The sequence below is a fragment of the Strigops habroptila genome, chromosome 9 (genome assembly GCF_004027225.2).
Source record: "Strigops habroptila isolate Jane chromosome 9, bStrHab1.2.pri, whole genome shotgun sequence".
NCBI lineage: Eukaryota > Metazoa > Chordata > Aves > Psittaciformes > Psittacidae > Strigops > Strigops habroptila.
Window position 1 is genome coordinate 41,864,081 of NC_044285.2, and position 15,647 is coordinate 41,879,727.

At 46.5% G+C, this 15,647-nt stretch overlaps 1 protein-coding gene across 2 annotated transcripts; it reads right to left on the minus strand.

Annotated features, from left to right (window-relative positions):
- Nucleotides 1–7,744: 7,744 nt before the first annotated feature.
- VGLL1 (vestigial like family member 1) lies at nt 7,745–14,082 on the minus strand. Of its 2 annotated transcripts, XM_030497453.1 has the most exons (6): nt 13,974–14,082; nt 13,361–13,417; nt 12,009–12,238; nt 11,023–11,439; nt 8,690–8,749; nt 7,745–8,012 (listed from the first exon to the last, which is right to left on the minus strand). In XM_030497453.1, exons 3-6 carry the CDS (start codon nt 12,217–12,219, stop codon nt 7,972–7,974), a joined length of 729 nt encoding a protein of 242 aa, XP_030353313.1. In that variant the 5' UTR covers nt 12,220–12,238; nt 13,361–13,417; nt 13,974–14,082; the 3' UTR covers nt 7,745–7,971. The 2 variants fall into 2 exon arrangements, with proteins under 2 accessions (XP_030353313.1, XP_030353312.1); XM_030497452.1 differs by lacking the exon at nt 13,974–14,082 and having other exon boundaries at nt 11,023–11,442; nt 13,361–13,485.
- Between the last annotated feature and the right edge of the window lie 1,565 nt (nt 14,083–15,647).

Here is a 15,647-nt window from a genome sequence, read left to right on the forward strand (position 1 = left end):
ATAGAATGATTTGACTCACTTAATTGCTTAAATCAAGCCAAAATCCAATGTAATAACACCCTTACATACAAAGAACAAGTCACAAATAACGCATCAACAGAAATCCATGTTTAACACAAAGAAGCTAAACTGGTTGTGTGGCAGATGCTCCTTTACATATGTATTGATTTAATTACAGATTGCTCTCTCTCCTTTCAGGATTGCTAAAAGGGATTCAGAACACAGTCCCAGAGCTGCTCCAATCGAGCCAGCTTGACTAAATGCACTCATTTTTCCCTTTGCAGAGATGTGCAACATTCCTGCTCTTATTGACACAAACAAAGTTGGAGGCAGGGGCAGGAATCCCATGGCTTGAACTCCCCGTGCACTGCTGCATGCGAGGAAGTTTGGCTCTGGCTTCATAAGCACAAAAGCCAGAATCAGGCCAGAAGATCCTTCAGGGGTTTCAGTCTGCATTAAAGCAAGTTTCTGTGCATGCTGCAGCTGTGTATACGGGAGGTGAAGAGGATGGATGTGCACAGAGGAATAAACCTGGCTCTGGGTTCCTGTCCTCCCCAGTTTGCAAAGCCACAGGAAGCATGCTTCCCAGGCAAGGCGGAGCAATAGCAAAAGCTCTTCTTTCCCTGAAACCCCTCCCTTCCCAAGAGTTTCTGTGTGGAGACAGGCAGCAATTCTCATTAGTGACTTCTATGGTTGTTTTGTGCCCTACAGCCTGCCAGTGTGGGAATTCTGCCCAGAGCAGCCCAAGCAGCGCCAGTGCCCTGCAGGATGATGCCAGAGCTGCTTCCCAAACTGGCATTTCCCAGTGGTGTTTCCAGGCTGCTTTCCTGGGTCAGCAAGGGAAAATAAATACAAAAATAAAGCTGCACTATGGGATACCATTACACAGCCTGTGGGCAGGTACTGCAGAGAAGGGGATCACCTCTTGTGCCTGTGCTGAGAGGATGCTGCACAGGGATGCCTTGCAGGATAAGGATGTGTGGTTCATCCCTTCACTCACTTTCTGTCCGCATCTGCGTCTCCAGTGTGGCCTTGTCCCCGATCTTCCCCATCATTGCACTGTTCCATGGGTGTTCCTGTGAGACAAGAGGTCCATAGCAATGTGTTTTGAATGACAGACCTAGAAGCATCCTCATCAGACCTGTCTTATCTAAACACCAGGCAGGCATTATTCATGCACTGTCAGCAGCTTAGCCCTGTCTGCTCGGGCAGAGGAGCCCCACTGATCCAATCTGGTCAACATGCCACCTTATAGATGATGCAAATGGATTTTATACTTAAATCAATCTAATAAACTGAATCCTCTGTAAGATTTTTTTTGGAAGAAACAGAACAAATGGTGCAACCACAATCCTGGTCCTACATATCCAGATAAACCCAGAAAAACAGCTGGAATGGCCCAGGACAGGCATTGGGCAATCCTCTTGGGCTCTGTCAGCAAATGTCGAGGTCAACGAGAGGGTGCTTGGATCCTGCATGGAGCAGAATGGAACCACCCCCTGCCCCAGCCCATTTACTCACAGTAAATCACCCACCTTTGTGTTACACAGAGACCTCAAGTGCTGCATACCCGCAGCGCGGTGCCCTTGATGCTGCTGTTGCAGTGAAGTACCTTTATGATTCACAAGCAGAATAATGGCTGGCTGTTCTCTGCACACCTTCCATCAGCAATCATTGGTGCAGGGGAAAAAGGATTTTGATGCTAATCTGTTCTTAAAACATGGCACAAATCCAGCACCAACAAACAACGTGTGGTGGGTGGAACTGTGATGGTATCACGCGTCTCAAATGTTTGAGTTATGTGACAGCGTGACTTAAACCAGGAGGTTTTCCTTCAAGTCTACTTATCCTACCTTAAAAAACCCCTTCTTTAAGCATCGAGAAGTCTGGCTGGAGGACTTGCCTAATTGCCCATCATTTTTAATTAGTCCCTGTGTTCTTCTCTGCAGTTATTTGAGGACCCAGATTGCACACGGCGTTCCTCACGCTGGTGGAGCTGCACATGGCAACTTCTGTTAAATATCATTTATCCAGCAAATGCTTGGGACTTGATGATATTTGGGTAGTTCACAAGAAGCCCTGTCATTCCTCCTGCCCTCCTGAGAACCTGGCTTTCCTGCTTTAGTCCATACTGCTCTACAACCTACACAAATCCAGAGGTTTTGATTTCCAGAGCCACAACCAGACCTATTCACATGTGAGAGCTGCTCCGGGGGGCCAGTAACTGGATGGAGTCCACAAAACTTAGAGACAAACAGATTTTCAAGGCTTTCATGGGAACTAATGTTTAAAGACCAAAGAAGGGTTGATCTTCAGCAAGGTCAAATCAAAGGGTTGTCCTCTGACCACATCATTCAGTGGTATCTGCAAGACTTGGGTCATCTTGTGTTCAGTGTCAGGTTGGATGAGGCTTGGAGCAACCTGCTCTAGTGGAAGGTGTCCCTGCCCGTGGCAGGGGGTTGGAACTGGATGAGCTTTAAGCTCCCTTCCAATGCAAACCAGTCTGGGATTCTATGATCTCTGACTCTACAGATACAGGGTAACAGACGAAGCCCGTGCGTGTGGGGGTGCTTTTCCAGACACAGGGAAGCAACGTGTGCCAGGCAGCCAGGACAGGATTGTTTCAGGCTGTGCTCAGTTACCAGAGATGCCCTTTGCATGTTCAGTACATTCAGTTTCCTTCCATCCGCTCCATTTGGTTTTTCACTTGGCAGATGGGTTTACCTAAAGTGACACTTCTCTCTGGTAAATTGGGAGCTAATGGAGTGATGTACACTGCTGAGCATAGAAACTGTTGCTTTATCCTTGTCTCAGGTTGAAAGGCAGTAGAGCAGGGGCTGAAATACTGTCGTATTTCAGTATCAAAACCTGCTTCCTAATAGTTACATAGCCCTGTGCTATACCTAGCATTAGCCATATGGAGAAAGAGGGATGGGGAAAACACCAATTGCTCGGCTCAGACTCAAACCCAGAGCCTGCAAAGCCCAGGCTGGGGTGATGGGGGTACAGAGGTGAGGATGGAGGTTGGGGAAGCAGCCACCTTTCTAGGTGCAAGGGCTTTGCAGGGCCAGCCTTGCTCACTGGAAGTGCTGCACCCAGCCTAACCCCTGCCTGGAAACCAGGCTGCGAGGGCAGCGTGAATCAGCAGCGTGGGTGCTGAGGAGCTCAGGGTGCTCAGAGGGGATGGGGAGATTCTTGATGGACCATCTTTTGGGGAGCCCAATGTATGAGTTGCTTTACAGATAGCTTGGGTCAGCTCCATTATGGCTCCAGACACCCAAGAGCATCCTCTGAGCTGGCCCCGAGAGCCCCATGGCCCCATACTGCAGCCCAGCACTGACTTCACAGCCCCCAGCTGCCTGTGCACCCCCTCAGCAAAGAAATGGTGATCTGCATGATAAGACCACAAACAAGTTGCTTGCACAGCAATACTGTCAGTGCGGTAACACGCAGCCCTCTTACACAGCGTGTGATACTGAAATGAGAGCATCCTCCTCCCAGCAACCAAGGCACCAAAACCACCAGTTTGCACCACTTTTTTGCTGAAATCCCAGACTGGTTTGTGCTGGAAGAGACCTTAAAGCTCATCCAGCTCCAACCCCTGCCACGGGCAGGGACACCTTCCACTAGAGCAGGTTGCTCCAAGCCCCTGTGTCCAACCTGGCCTTGAACACTGCCAGGGATGGGGCAGCCACAGCTTCTCTGGGCACCCTGTGCCAGCGCCTCAGCACCCTCACAGGGAAGAGCTTCTGCCTCAGAGCTCATCTCAGTCTCCCCTCTGGCAGGTTAAAGCCATTCCCCTTGGCCTGTCCCTACAGGCCCTTGTCCAAAGCCCCTCTCCAGGTTTCCTGGAGCCCCTTTAGGCACTGGAGCTGCTCCAAGATCTCCTCGCTTTTGAGATTCTGGATTTAAAAGTAAGGAGTTTGGACATGTGCAAACATCACTCCTGCTTCCTGACCTTTGCAGTATTGCAGAACCCACCTTCAGTTCAAACCACCAGCAAATTCACCAGTGCTGACACATTCTGTGCAGATCTCAGCCTCAGTGTGTGACTCCAAGCCCCTCACACAGGCAGGAGCAGCACTGTCCTGCTTGCCAGAGCCTGCCAGAAGAGAGGCTTAAAAACCACAAGATAGTCATAAATACCACTGAGGAGCGAGTGTTTCCCAAAGGCTACGTGCCACGTGGGTACATGAAGTGGCCCTTTCTTAACCTGTGATGGGACAAGTTCTCTTCATAAGGGACTCTAGTGATAGGACAAGGGGTGATGGGTTTAAACTGAAACAGGGGAAGTTCAGGTTAGATACAAGGAAGAAGTTCTCTACTGTGAGGGTGCTGAGGCGCTGGCACAGGGTGCCCAGAGAAGCTGTGGCTGCCCCATCCCTGGCAGTGTTCAAGGCCAGGTTGGACAGAGCCTTGGGTGACATGGTCTAGTGTGAAGGATCCCTGCCCATGGCAGCTGGTTGGAACAGGGTGATCTTAAAGTCCTTTCCAACCCAAACCATTCCATGATTCTATGAAATTAATTGATACCTGAACAAAAGTGGAATGAAAATGTTCTTTCATAGCAAAAGAACATCTCTTGTTTGTCACTGCAGCCCGGGACTATTTTTAACGCTAGTAACAAGTGACTAAACCGGGGTGGAGTAGCTCAGCCAGCCCCGCTGCTCCCAGCCACCCACAAGGTTTATCTGACCATCAGAGGAGGAGCTGGACCAGGGCCATCCCACGTGAGAAGACAAAGCAAGGTGCCTGCAAACGTGACCCAGCTATGTCCTGGGCCCTGCGTGGTGAAGACGTGCTACAGATCCTGTGGCTTATTCAAACAAGCCCCAGCCTCCTCATAGGGAAGGCATGTGAAACACTGGAGTGTTTTAATCTGTGTTAATCTCTGAACAGGGCTCATGGAGCACGTAGTTTGTATCTCATCTGCCCGTCAGGAAAACCCAACTCTGCAAAGAAGTTATTCCTGGACTAGAGCTTCAGAAGTGGTACCTAAATGAAGGCAAACAGTGATTTCCCACAGTAGGTTACCAGCAAATGTAACACCCAGACCACATTTGTCCTCCTGTCCTTTGGGGCTCTGCAGAGGTGCGCTAGCACTCAGGGAGTCGGAAGCTGTTGCGATGGGTACTTCCTGCATCCCTTCTCCTCCTGTCACCACCACGACTGCTGCATTCCGAGCAGGAACTGAAAATAACCGTGGGAAGGACCAGCTGGCAGCTGCTGAGTGCAGCGTGCTGCTGCCTGCCAAGTCCTTCTGAGCAGAGGAGCACAGGGACTGAATGGGAATGAAGACACCGGGAGCATGACGGCAGTGCGGGAGCATCGGGAACACAGCGCTGGCCTGAGGGCACAAGAAATGCTCCACTCTGGACAAACAACATGGTAGAGGAATATGTATTTTACATATATATTATATACAGGCATATTTAAAAGCCTACCTACTGTAGGGAACTGCTATGAAATGTTCAAACCTCTATTTATACTACATTGTTAAAGGGAAATTGTCAACTCTGTTTATGACGGAAGAAGAGTCAGATGCCTACAAACCCAGGCACGCTCTGGTGCAGGTTGCTGCAGTGGTGGAGATAAAATGCTGGAGCAGCAAAGCCTCTGTCCCCAAGGTCTTCATTCTTCTATCAGCTGGGGAGAAGAGCAAGCACTCGGGTGTCCAGCCCAGCGCAGAGCTCATGGAGCTGCTGCTGCTGCTGGGGACCAGGCCGGGACACCAGCCCTCGGGCTGCCTGGGCACTTGCTGCCTTTCCCCAGGTCTGCTGCCCAGCTGGATGGTGAGGACACGGCATTGCCAAACCCTGCAGCAACGGCTCAAAGCATTACCATGTCAAGGCAGAGCCACTGATGCCTTGTGTCCTTGCACTTAAAAACAAGGGTTGTTCCACCCTGGACTGTACAATTCCACTTGGTTGATTCACCAGAAACATTGGCTCTGTCACCTTGAATGTTCCCAGCTGTGACATGCACAGGACCAAACTATTCCAAAAAGCACTACATTTTAAGGAGATTTAAATCACAGAATCCCAGACTGGTTTGGGTTGGAAGGGATCTTAAAGCTCATCCAGTTCTAACCCCCTGCCACGGGCAGGGACACCTTCCACTAGAGCAGGTTGCTCCAAGCCCCTGTGTCCAACCTGGCCTTGAACACTGCCATGGATGGGGCAGCCACAGCTTCTCTTATATGTATATATAATCTATATCTCCCCTGTTTCAGCTTGAAACCATTACCCTGTGTCTTATCACTACAGCCCCTGATGAAGAGATCAGGGAGTTTTATGTACTGTTATATGGCTTTTCAGACCTTAGAGAGAAATGATTTAAACATTTTCCATTAGGAGGGATGGCAGAGGGAGGCAAAATAATATTTCACTGGTTTGAAGCAATAACTTCCCTGGAATTACAACACATGCTAATAAGACAGATATACAGAGTACAGCTTTGCTTCTGCACATTATATTACCATGTAGCCTTAAAAATCAAGAAATTAAGTGATTTGGGCTGACAAAAGAAACCTACTTGGAGAGATATTCCTAAACTTTATAGAGAAGAATGGCAATTTTACAGAACTATTAAAAACAAGTGATTTGCTGGTGCTCACCTATAGGGAGACATGATGTTAGTTTACCTGAGGCCCCTTACACATGACCTGAAGGTTGCTCTGGCTCCACTTATAAGATACACTTATAAGTATCCACTCATAAGATACAAACTGGGATTTAAACAATTCTTTTCTTTGTAAATCAGTACCATAAACACTTAAAGTTACTGAACTCCGATGATTGATAAACTTACACAAGGTGCTATAACCGATGTAGACCAGTGGCAGCATATATCTGGTGTAAACTGAGCCACAACTACTTCCACCAGGTAGATTTGTCCTCCCAAATCACAAGCCTAAGATCTCAAAGGTCAAATTTCCATAAGCAACTGCATAGAGCTGTCAGAAAAAGCTTTATACTAATGTATAGCTAACAGAGAAGGAGAATTTAAACCCAAATCTTTAGCCTTAGGATTTACAACAAAGGCTGAGCAGTCTCTCTTAGTGCTTACCTGAACATACACAGACCTGAACACCAGGTCACAAGCGGTGAAGTGACGAAGGGATCTGATTTCTGCTTGGTCAGGTTTATTTAGAGGAAGAAGCTCTTATTCCTGCAGAGAGGCTGGGAAAATAGAACATTCCTCCCTTCAGCTTTTGCTCGAGGGTATTTTAATTGCACCCAATGAGGATCCAGATTTCCTCCCAGATTTAGTGTTAATTCACTGTTTTCTAGAGGATGGTTTATACATTATGAGAAGGCAAAACAGAGCCTTTGGGCATATGCATATTACATAGTTTCTGAAGAATGCCCCTGTGAATTGCAAGTATGGTTACAAATCACTGTACTTCCAAAACATGAGCATGACCCGTGGTTGTCCTGAAGTCTCTTGCCCCTGGCCTAAGACTATTTTAAACAATATGGAGGTATCAAATCAAGCTAAGAACCTGCAGCACTGAATTTATGCCAAATTCATCTGCATATTCATTCATAGATATATATGCCATATTCATCTGCATATGCAAATTCAAACTGCATCCCTGCACTTACCAGTTAGCAACTGCATTGATAACAGTGATTGACAACATTGATCTCATCTTATCAAGAGATGGTAAATGAATACACAGATTAAAAAGTGCTAAGAGTCTTTTCAAGAGGGCTACATGAAAAACCTTCAGTAGACACTATTTCTTCACAACAACAAGTCAGGTTTAATCCCACAGCTATTAGAAATTATTTACTGAATAGAAAAAGATGATTTTTCACTCCCCAAATAGTAAATAGCACATGTATCCTTCCAACGGAGAGAGAAAGCATGGAATAGCTGCAGTTCACTTCTTGATTCACAGTTGCAAAGAGTAAGAGTTCACAGCAAGAACTTCCTCTTTCAGAATAAAGGAGAACCATCCAACTGCTAAAAGTACAGATCTCGTCTTCTGTCATGGATCTGAATGCCTGAAAGACACAGCAGGATCAGGGCAGTCAAACACAGTCCGTGCAATCTCTGCAGAGGTGGTGCAAGCAAAATTGCACCCTTGAGTCTGATGCAAGATGGCCCTTAGGAGAACAACCAGAATGAGCCCTCCAAAGTATGCCCAGAACATTGCACACCAAAGAACCAACATCGGGGTATAACACAGTGTTCAGTTAAAGCAGGACACACAGTCTGAACAAAGAAATACATGGAAGTCTGAATACTTTGGAAGTCATTTCTTTAAACGATTCTCCCAGGAGAGTGGTGGATTTGCTCGTGAAAGCTGCAATAATGTGAGCGCACAGGTCCAACAGGGACCTCAGCCTGAACTGGCTGCTTGAGGTACACTGCAAGTGGTGTCCTGTCTTTTTGGGGTCTGAAACTGGGACAGACAGTGTAAAACAGGCATTGTGAAGAGGCACATTGATGGTAGAACCACAAGAACTACAGTAGATGGGGTTAGAAAATCATATATCTTATTTAACAGAATGTGAAATAAGTAGTTATGGGAGGTGGTGTGTCTATCTGAGGGAAAACAAGCTTTGGAAATAGAGCCTGGAAACAAGCAAGGAAGCATCTTGAATTCTGCATGTGTCAGCAAGGTATCATTCACAGGCGAGCATGGATTTGTTCCAAACCTGCTGGCTCCAGTACTCACCTGCACTGGCGTGGCTTCCACTGGGATTCTCTGAGCCTTGGTAAGAGCTTGGTTTCCTCTCTTAAAAAAACAGAAAACACTGGAGATGAGCAGAGATTCACCACAGAGCTAGCAGCAGACAGCAGTTCCTAAAGAAACCTTGTGCTTTTGCAGCCCAGCCTATAGCGCAGGTGCTGGGGAACTCTGTGCTGGCTGGCACAGCAATATACACTCCCATAAATATAAATATCAGCTGTTCTTATACATGACACAGCGTAAGGAGAAGTGTACTGAACAGAGAGAGCCAAGAAACAGGGACTCCCACAGCCTGACAAATGCACAGATCCCAGGGGCTTGCCAAAGCCTCCTTGTGAACACGGGCTCAGCCGTTTCCTATCTGTTCCTTTGGGGTTGCTGGATAAGCACGTGTGCTGTTACACACAGAGTGCTGTGAGGCTCCCTGAATGGTCAGAAAGGCCCTGGAAGCATCCTGAAGGAAAAGGCTTTAACTGATGAGTGCGAGGCATCCCTGCCCATGGCAGGGGGGGTGGCACGAGATGATCTTAAGGTCCTTTCCAACCCAAACCATTCTATGATGGTTGGGGGACATCGAGCTGTTTAATTTCCTTCCCCTGTTGTTAGCATTGCTTCCCTTTTTGATCCCAACACTAGCTTCACGAAACATATCCTTCTTTGGAGAAGCCTGTTCCTTGGGCTCCCAAGCCTTGATAGGCTCACATTGCCCCCTTGGGGGAAGAGGGCACCTAACCCTGTTCTTAAATTAAATCCTAGATGTTCAGAGTCTCTTTAAAGTAACTGGACTGCCATTAACTAGCTGCAAAAAGCCTAGGGTGGGTGCCTATGCAACACACACAACCAGCCTCAGCTAAATCTATGTAGCATGAGCAGAAGAATGTGTATTCCAGACAGACATTAGACACTCCAGATGAATGGGTTAGCAAAACACCTATAGCTGGGGTCATTGTAACTCCAGAGCTTTGCTGTAGCCTCAGAAGAGGACCTGTGGATAAGCCTGCCTGCAGATGGAAACAGCAGTTTTTAGCTCATGTTCTGCCAAATTCCTGCTGATGCAGATTAGAAACGGGGTAACCAGCAGCTATTTCACAGCTGGCTGTTTTTCAAACGCTAAGACTTGGGATTGCTTCCTCACATGCCTGCTCCTCTCCATCTAGCAGCACCAGATAGGACACGCTGTGTTTTTCCAGCAGACTCCCTAAACAGTTTCACAACCCTTTTTCTTGGAAGCCAGTGCCAAGCTATGTACGTGGGTAACGCCCAGGAACTGCAATGCAGGCCTCCCCTAACAGGGCACCAGGAAGCTTGATCGCAAAAGGCTTCTCAAAGGCAGAAATTACTCACAGGAGAGCTGTGAGTAATTTTATCCACCAGAGCAGTGTGTAGGGATGTAAAATCCCAGGAAATGGACTTCAGTCACCAGCCACCTTTCTTCTGTGTGCTGGTAGTACCTGGGATTGGGATTCCTGCTCATTGTTAACAACAAACAAGCAATAATAATTACTGGTGTGTGAATTGTGTTAGCTCTGGGAGATCTACTGCAGAGGGCAAGCTCTGCCTTTGCCAGCAGGGCAGCAGTGCTTCATGGCAGGCAGCAATTAGCTGGGAAACATGGCAAGGCCAACCTGGAAACCCCTTTATCCTCATCATATAACCATAGAATGGTTTGTGTTGAAGGGACCTTAAAGCTCATCCAGTTCTAACCCCTGCCATGGGCAGGGACACCTTCCACTAGAGCAGGTTGCTCCAAGCCCCTGTGTCCAACCTGGCCTTGAACACTGCCAGGGATGGGGCAGCCACAGCTTCTCTGGGCACCCTGTGCCAGCGCCTCAGCACCCTCACAGGGAAGAACTTCCTTACATCTAACCTGAGCTTCCCCTGTTTCAGTTTGAACCCATCACCCCTTGCCCTATTGCTACAGTCCCTGATGAAGAGTCCCGCTCCAGTAACCAAAATCCTCCCAGCTACAACACCCTACACAGTAATGTAGGCTGCTCTGGGCTCTTACCTGGCCACCCCATCCCTGACCCCCATAGCACTGTGAATAATGTTTATATTCACTTCAAATAGCTCGCTAATGTAAGCCAGGAGGTACAATATTGTGCAAGTGGGCAATGCATAGTTTCTGATGAAGCCACACTACGGAGCTAATCACTCCCAAGTACCACAGGACACATCCTGGCCTATCTATTGCAAAACATTGCTATGAGCTGGGCTGAAGATGGCTCCTGTTTGAGAGCCTGAGGAACCACAGACTGTATTATTTTGTCTCTTTCCATAAGATGCCATCAAAGAACAAAGTGATAGTATTTCCTTACCTCCCCCAGGAGCTGAACTTTGACTTATATTTTGTAACCTAGCAGGTCCAGCCATACAAGCAGAACTTGAGTGTTGCTTCATGGTACATTCCTGCATGGATGTTAAGCACTTTTCCTGTTGCAGAAGACCAAGAAGAGAACCGTATTTCCTGTCAGAGATGGGTTCATCTCCCACGTGCAGGTCAGGCAAGGCATGATGATATACCGAACTGGGAAGACTGGGAGTCCCAATCGAAGGGAAAGGCCATAAGTCTGCAGGTTGGGTTGGATGACTCCGCAGAGCTGGTGGCTGGTACTGGCCTGCCAGACCAGCAGCAGCAAAATTCAGACCCGAATTTGACATGCTTGGTGCAGAAGATGATGGATATGTTTTGGAGCAATGTGAAGAGAAATTCCACTGATGGGGAGACATGCTATCTACTTAAAAGAGAAAGAAAGCATCTGAAGTCTCATCGATTCTTACTTTTGCCCCAAGGCAAATTCCAATGGCCTTCTAAGGGAACACTACCAAACTGCATATTCATTTTATATAAATATATATTCTCCATAGTGCTGCTTGTCTTCAAAATCAACCACAAACTCATGCTAAAAGCAGACTAAACCACCACCAATACTTCCAAATAACTATTACATGTGTTTTCTTACAGGCCATGTGCATAGGCAGTTTTTTAACCATTGCAAGCTTAGACAAATAGATTATAACAAATAAAATCATACTGCACTTAATGCATCTGACTGTGATGGAGACACTTGGCTGGAAAATGAGGACCCAGTCCTGCCAACAGGCCCATGGACAGCTTGGGAAGCACCCCAGCAATCACAGGGATTTACTCAGGAAGTCCCAGCTATATAATCCAGGGCTTTGCAAGCTTTTCTTGCTTTCTGTTTGTACATGGTTCCAAATGTAAGCATATTGCATCTTAAACTCTTAGTGAAAGCCAGTCCCCCCTGTCTAACGCCACGCTTAGGCATGGGAAGCAGCTCACCGTTCTTCAGGACAACAGTCTCGTCCTTGTGCTTTGTGCTCAGGTCTTGTGGGTTCTTGGCATTGCTTAGGGCTCTTGAAAAATGTTCATCCACCACACTGTTAATATCCCCTTGGAAATAGGTAAATACAACACTCTGAGCCCCCCATTCTGTTTTCACAGGTTCTTTGCTTTTACACGGCTTTGGAGAGAGCTTCCTTGTTTCTTCCATTTTCAATAAGCACCAGCCCCTGCCAAAGAAAACCAGAGCAGTCAAAGACATACTGTTCAGCTTAAAGTGCACAGTCAGCGGTGAGCCCATCTTCCTCTTGAAACTGGTAGGGCCAGACCAACTGTTACTAGTAAGATGAGATTCTTTATCCGGGTTTCTGCTTATTCCGCACACCTTTTCTTCACTGATTTCCTTATTATACGCTTCTCATATGAAATACTCGAAGTATAAAACGAAAGGAGAAACCTTTCAATAAATATGTACTAAACTTTCCAGAATTGTGATGGGAGTGCATTTTTCCCAACCAAAGTGAGTCCAGTACGTCTTTAACTTGCTCAATACAGGATCTTTTGGTGGTGAGCTCTAAGTTTGATATAACTGTACAATATGCAACCTTAGTAAAGGATACTGCATTTTGAAAGCAGTGAATGGCTCAGAGATGCAAAGAGCCTGACAGATTGCACTCTTGTATGAGTTACCTGCCAGTGCCACAGCATTGGCTCTATTGAGGAATAAAATGCTGTCATTTCTCACCCTGCCTTTATAGCCCCGTGCTTAGGACCTAGCACTGCACAAATATGCCCTGAGGATGGAACTATACTGAAAGATCTGAAGCACTTACACAAATAATTCAGAGGTTACATTAGTCCTGGATGTTCAGGGTGAACTTATAGAATCATGGAATAGTTTGGGTTGGAAAGGACCTTAAGATCATCCAGTTCCAACCCCCCATCACGGACAGGGACACCTTCCACTAGAGCAGGTTGCTCCAAGCCCCTGTGTCCAACCTGGCCTTGAACACTGCCAGGGATGGGGCAGCCACAGCTTCTCTGGGCACCCTGTGCCAGCGCCTCAGCACCCTCACAGGGAAGAGCTTCTGCCTTATATCTAACCTGAACTTCCCCTGTTTCAGTTTAAACCATCACCCCTTGTCCTATCACTACAGTCCCTGATGAGGCGTCCCTCTCCAGGAGGATTCCTTCCTCTGGGATTCCTCTCTGGAAGGATTGCTTTGTCCAATTCTGGTTTCTGCATTGTTCAAATAACATATTGTCAGAGTGAAATAAAACATTAAAGAAGAAAAAATACTCATTAGAGCTTAAAATAATAACAACTTTAGATAAGGTAAAGTTCAAAGTACCTTGAGCACTGCCAGCACAGGCTTCCACAATGAGATGTCTGAGAGGAGTTGCTTCACCTAATTGAAAAAGACAGATTAAATTATTGGAAATTCAAATTACTGCAAATTCAAGTAAAAAACCCCCAACAAACCAAACAAAACCTCTTTTTTGTTTGAAACAACTTACTGAGGAACATGGTGGATCTGTCAAGTTGCTTAAAACTTCAGTAGCGAGACTGCTAAACCACACACCAAGACTGCTAGAACATACACTGTAGCTCAACCAGAACTTATGGATTTAAGGCAAGAATTATGCTAAAATAGTTTGCAGGAAGTCAGCAGAAGACTCTAAGACTCCTTTTTGTTCTCCTTACAAAATCCCTGCTGCCCAATATGGCGAGAGTAGGATAAGGAACGTCACTGCCTGCCCTGGACAAGCATGGTTTATATGCATCTCTGTGGTTTCTGGCCGCAGGGGAGTGAGTTCTACAACCAGAGAGCAGGCATTCTGCTGTAATCAAATTCATATGTAGCAGTGCTCAGGCTGTGAATGCAGGGAGAAGTGCCTGCTGTTTCTATGCCATTTTCCAGTCTCGCTGTCAGCTCATCACACCACACAGCATAACTGCTTTACCTTGGTAGCAAGGAGGCTGTTATGCTCCAGAGACCGGGGAAACCTTTGGTCAATAGCCAGTTGTATCACACAAAACCTGGTGAGTCATTAGAGTTGTGTTTCCATCTAACTACCCCTGCAATACGCAGCATTGCTTAACCTATTCCAATACCTTTATCTGATTTCTTTTCTAATCATAACCCCCCCCGCCCCAATCCTCAGAAGCTTCTAATAAACTTGTGCTCATCTGTGTCTCAAAGGGTACTATGAAGTATCTGCAAAGGCTGCCTCCAAATGGTCTCTTAGTATTTCTTACGCATGAAAAGATTGTTCAGGCTGCAAAGCCAAGTATTCAGACATTAAGAAATACAAGGATTGAGGTTACCCAACATAATCTATGCCCCTTTTTATGCTTAAGCCTTCATCTACAAACCTCTTGTCCATGTTTATCATTTGCTTCTAGGTCCAGTTTTGCTTGTTACCTCTCCCCCCTTCACAGACCCTTCCTCAGCTAGCACTAACCCCTGTCATCAACCACCCATTTATGAGGAACTCAGTAGTTCCTCAGTCCTCATGTTAGAATTTCTGTTGCTTTACCCTTCTTGCATCCTTTCCTACTCCAGCCTCCAGTCCACTTAGACACACTGGTGAGGATGGGACACACACAGGTTGGTCACCAGTTAGGAAATGCAAAGGAATGCTCTAACAGTTGTCTGATTCAGAAGACAATCTTTCAGACCTTTAAAACTGATGCAACTTTACCAATCAGAGAAAACTTAAACCAGAAACCCTTCCTCCTGATTTACAGGCACCTTCCCAAGGCCCATAAGGGGAGCAGGAACTAGCACAACCCAGCCAAACAAACGGAAGAACTTCAAGCACAGGGAGAGACACACTTTTCCAGTCTTGTTTCAGAAAGCAACCCACTGTTTAGGTTAAGAAACTCTCTGGTTGCTCAGCTGGAGGCCAGCACTTGCCATTGTAAGTTCTAACCCAAGCAGCAAAAGCTTGGCAAAGTCATCAGCGACCATACGGCCTAAGAAATAGTACATGAGGCCATCTCAACAGCAAGGAGCAAACCAGCTCTTCCTATGCTGCTCCACCACTACACAGCAACATAAACTTTAGGAAGCATTAGCTGTGGCCCAAAGGTCTATTTTTTCTGTTCCTCACTCAGTGCAAGGCAGCCATTTGGTGTTTGTACCACTTTATTAACATGCTTAACTTGCTTGTGGCATTAACTGTAAGCTGCTGTAGTGCTGTTTACTGCTGTGTAGCAGCTGTTCCATGTGTGTGAATTGTGAGTTCCTCACCCTTGCTAGTAACATTAATTTCCCATCACTGTAGCATCAGACAGGGAACTCAGTTCTCTATTTCATGCAGCCCAAAACAGCTTTAAAACTGAATTATAGAGCCACAGACTGGTTTGGGTTGAAAAGACCTTAAAGCTTATCCAGTTCCTACCCCCTGCCACAGGCAGGGACACCTTCCACTAGAGCAGGTTGCTCTAAGCCCCTGTGTCCAACCGGGTCTTGAACACTGCCAGGTATGGGCATAAATAAAATACAAAAACTTTCCACTTCCCAAGTATTGAGCAATAATTTAACAAACAGACATTCGCTTTCCTCAAGTAGCTTTCAAATAAGTGAACATTTGGGAAAGTCAGTGAACACAAGTTGAAATGATCACTGAATT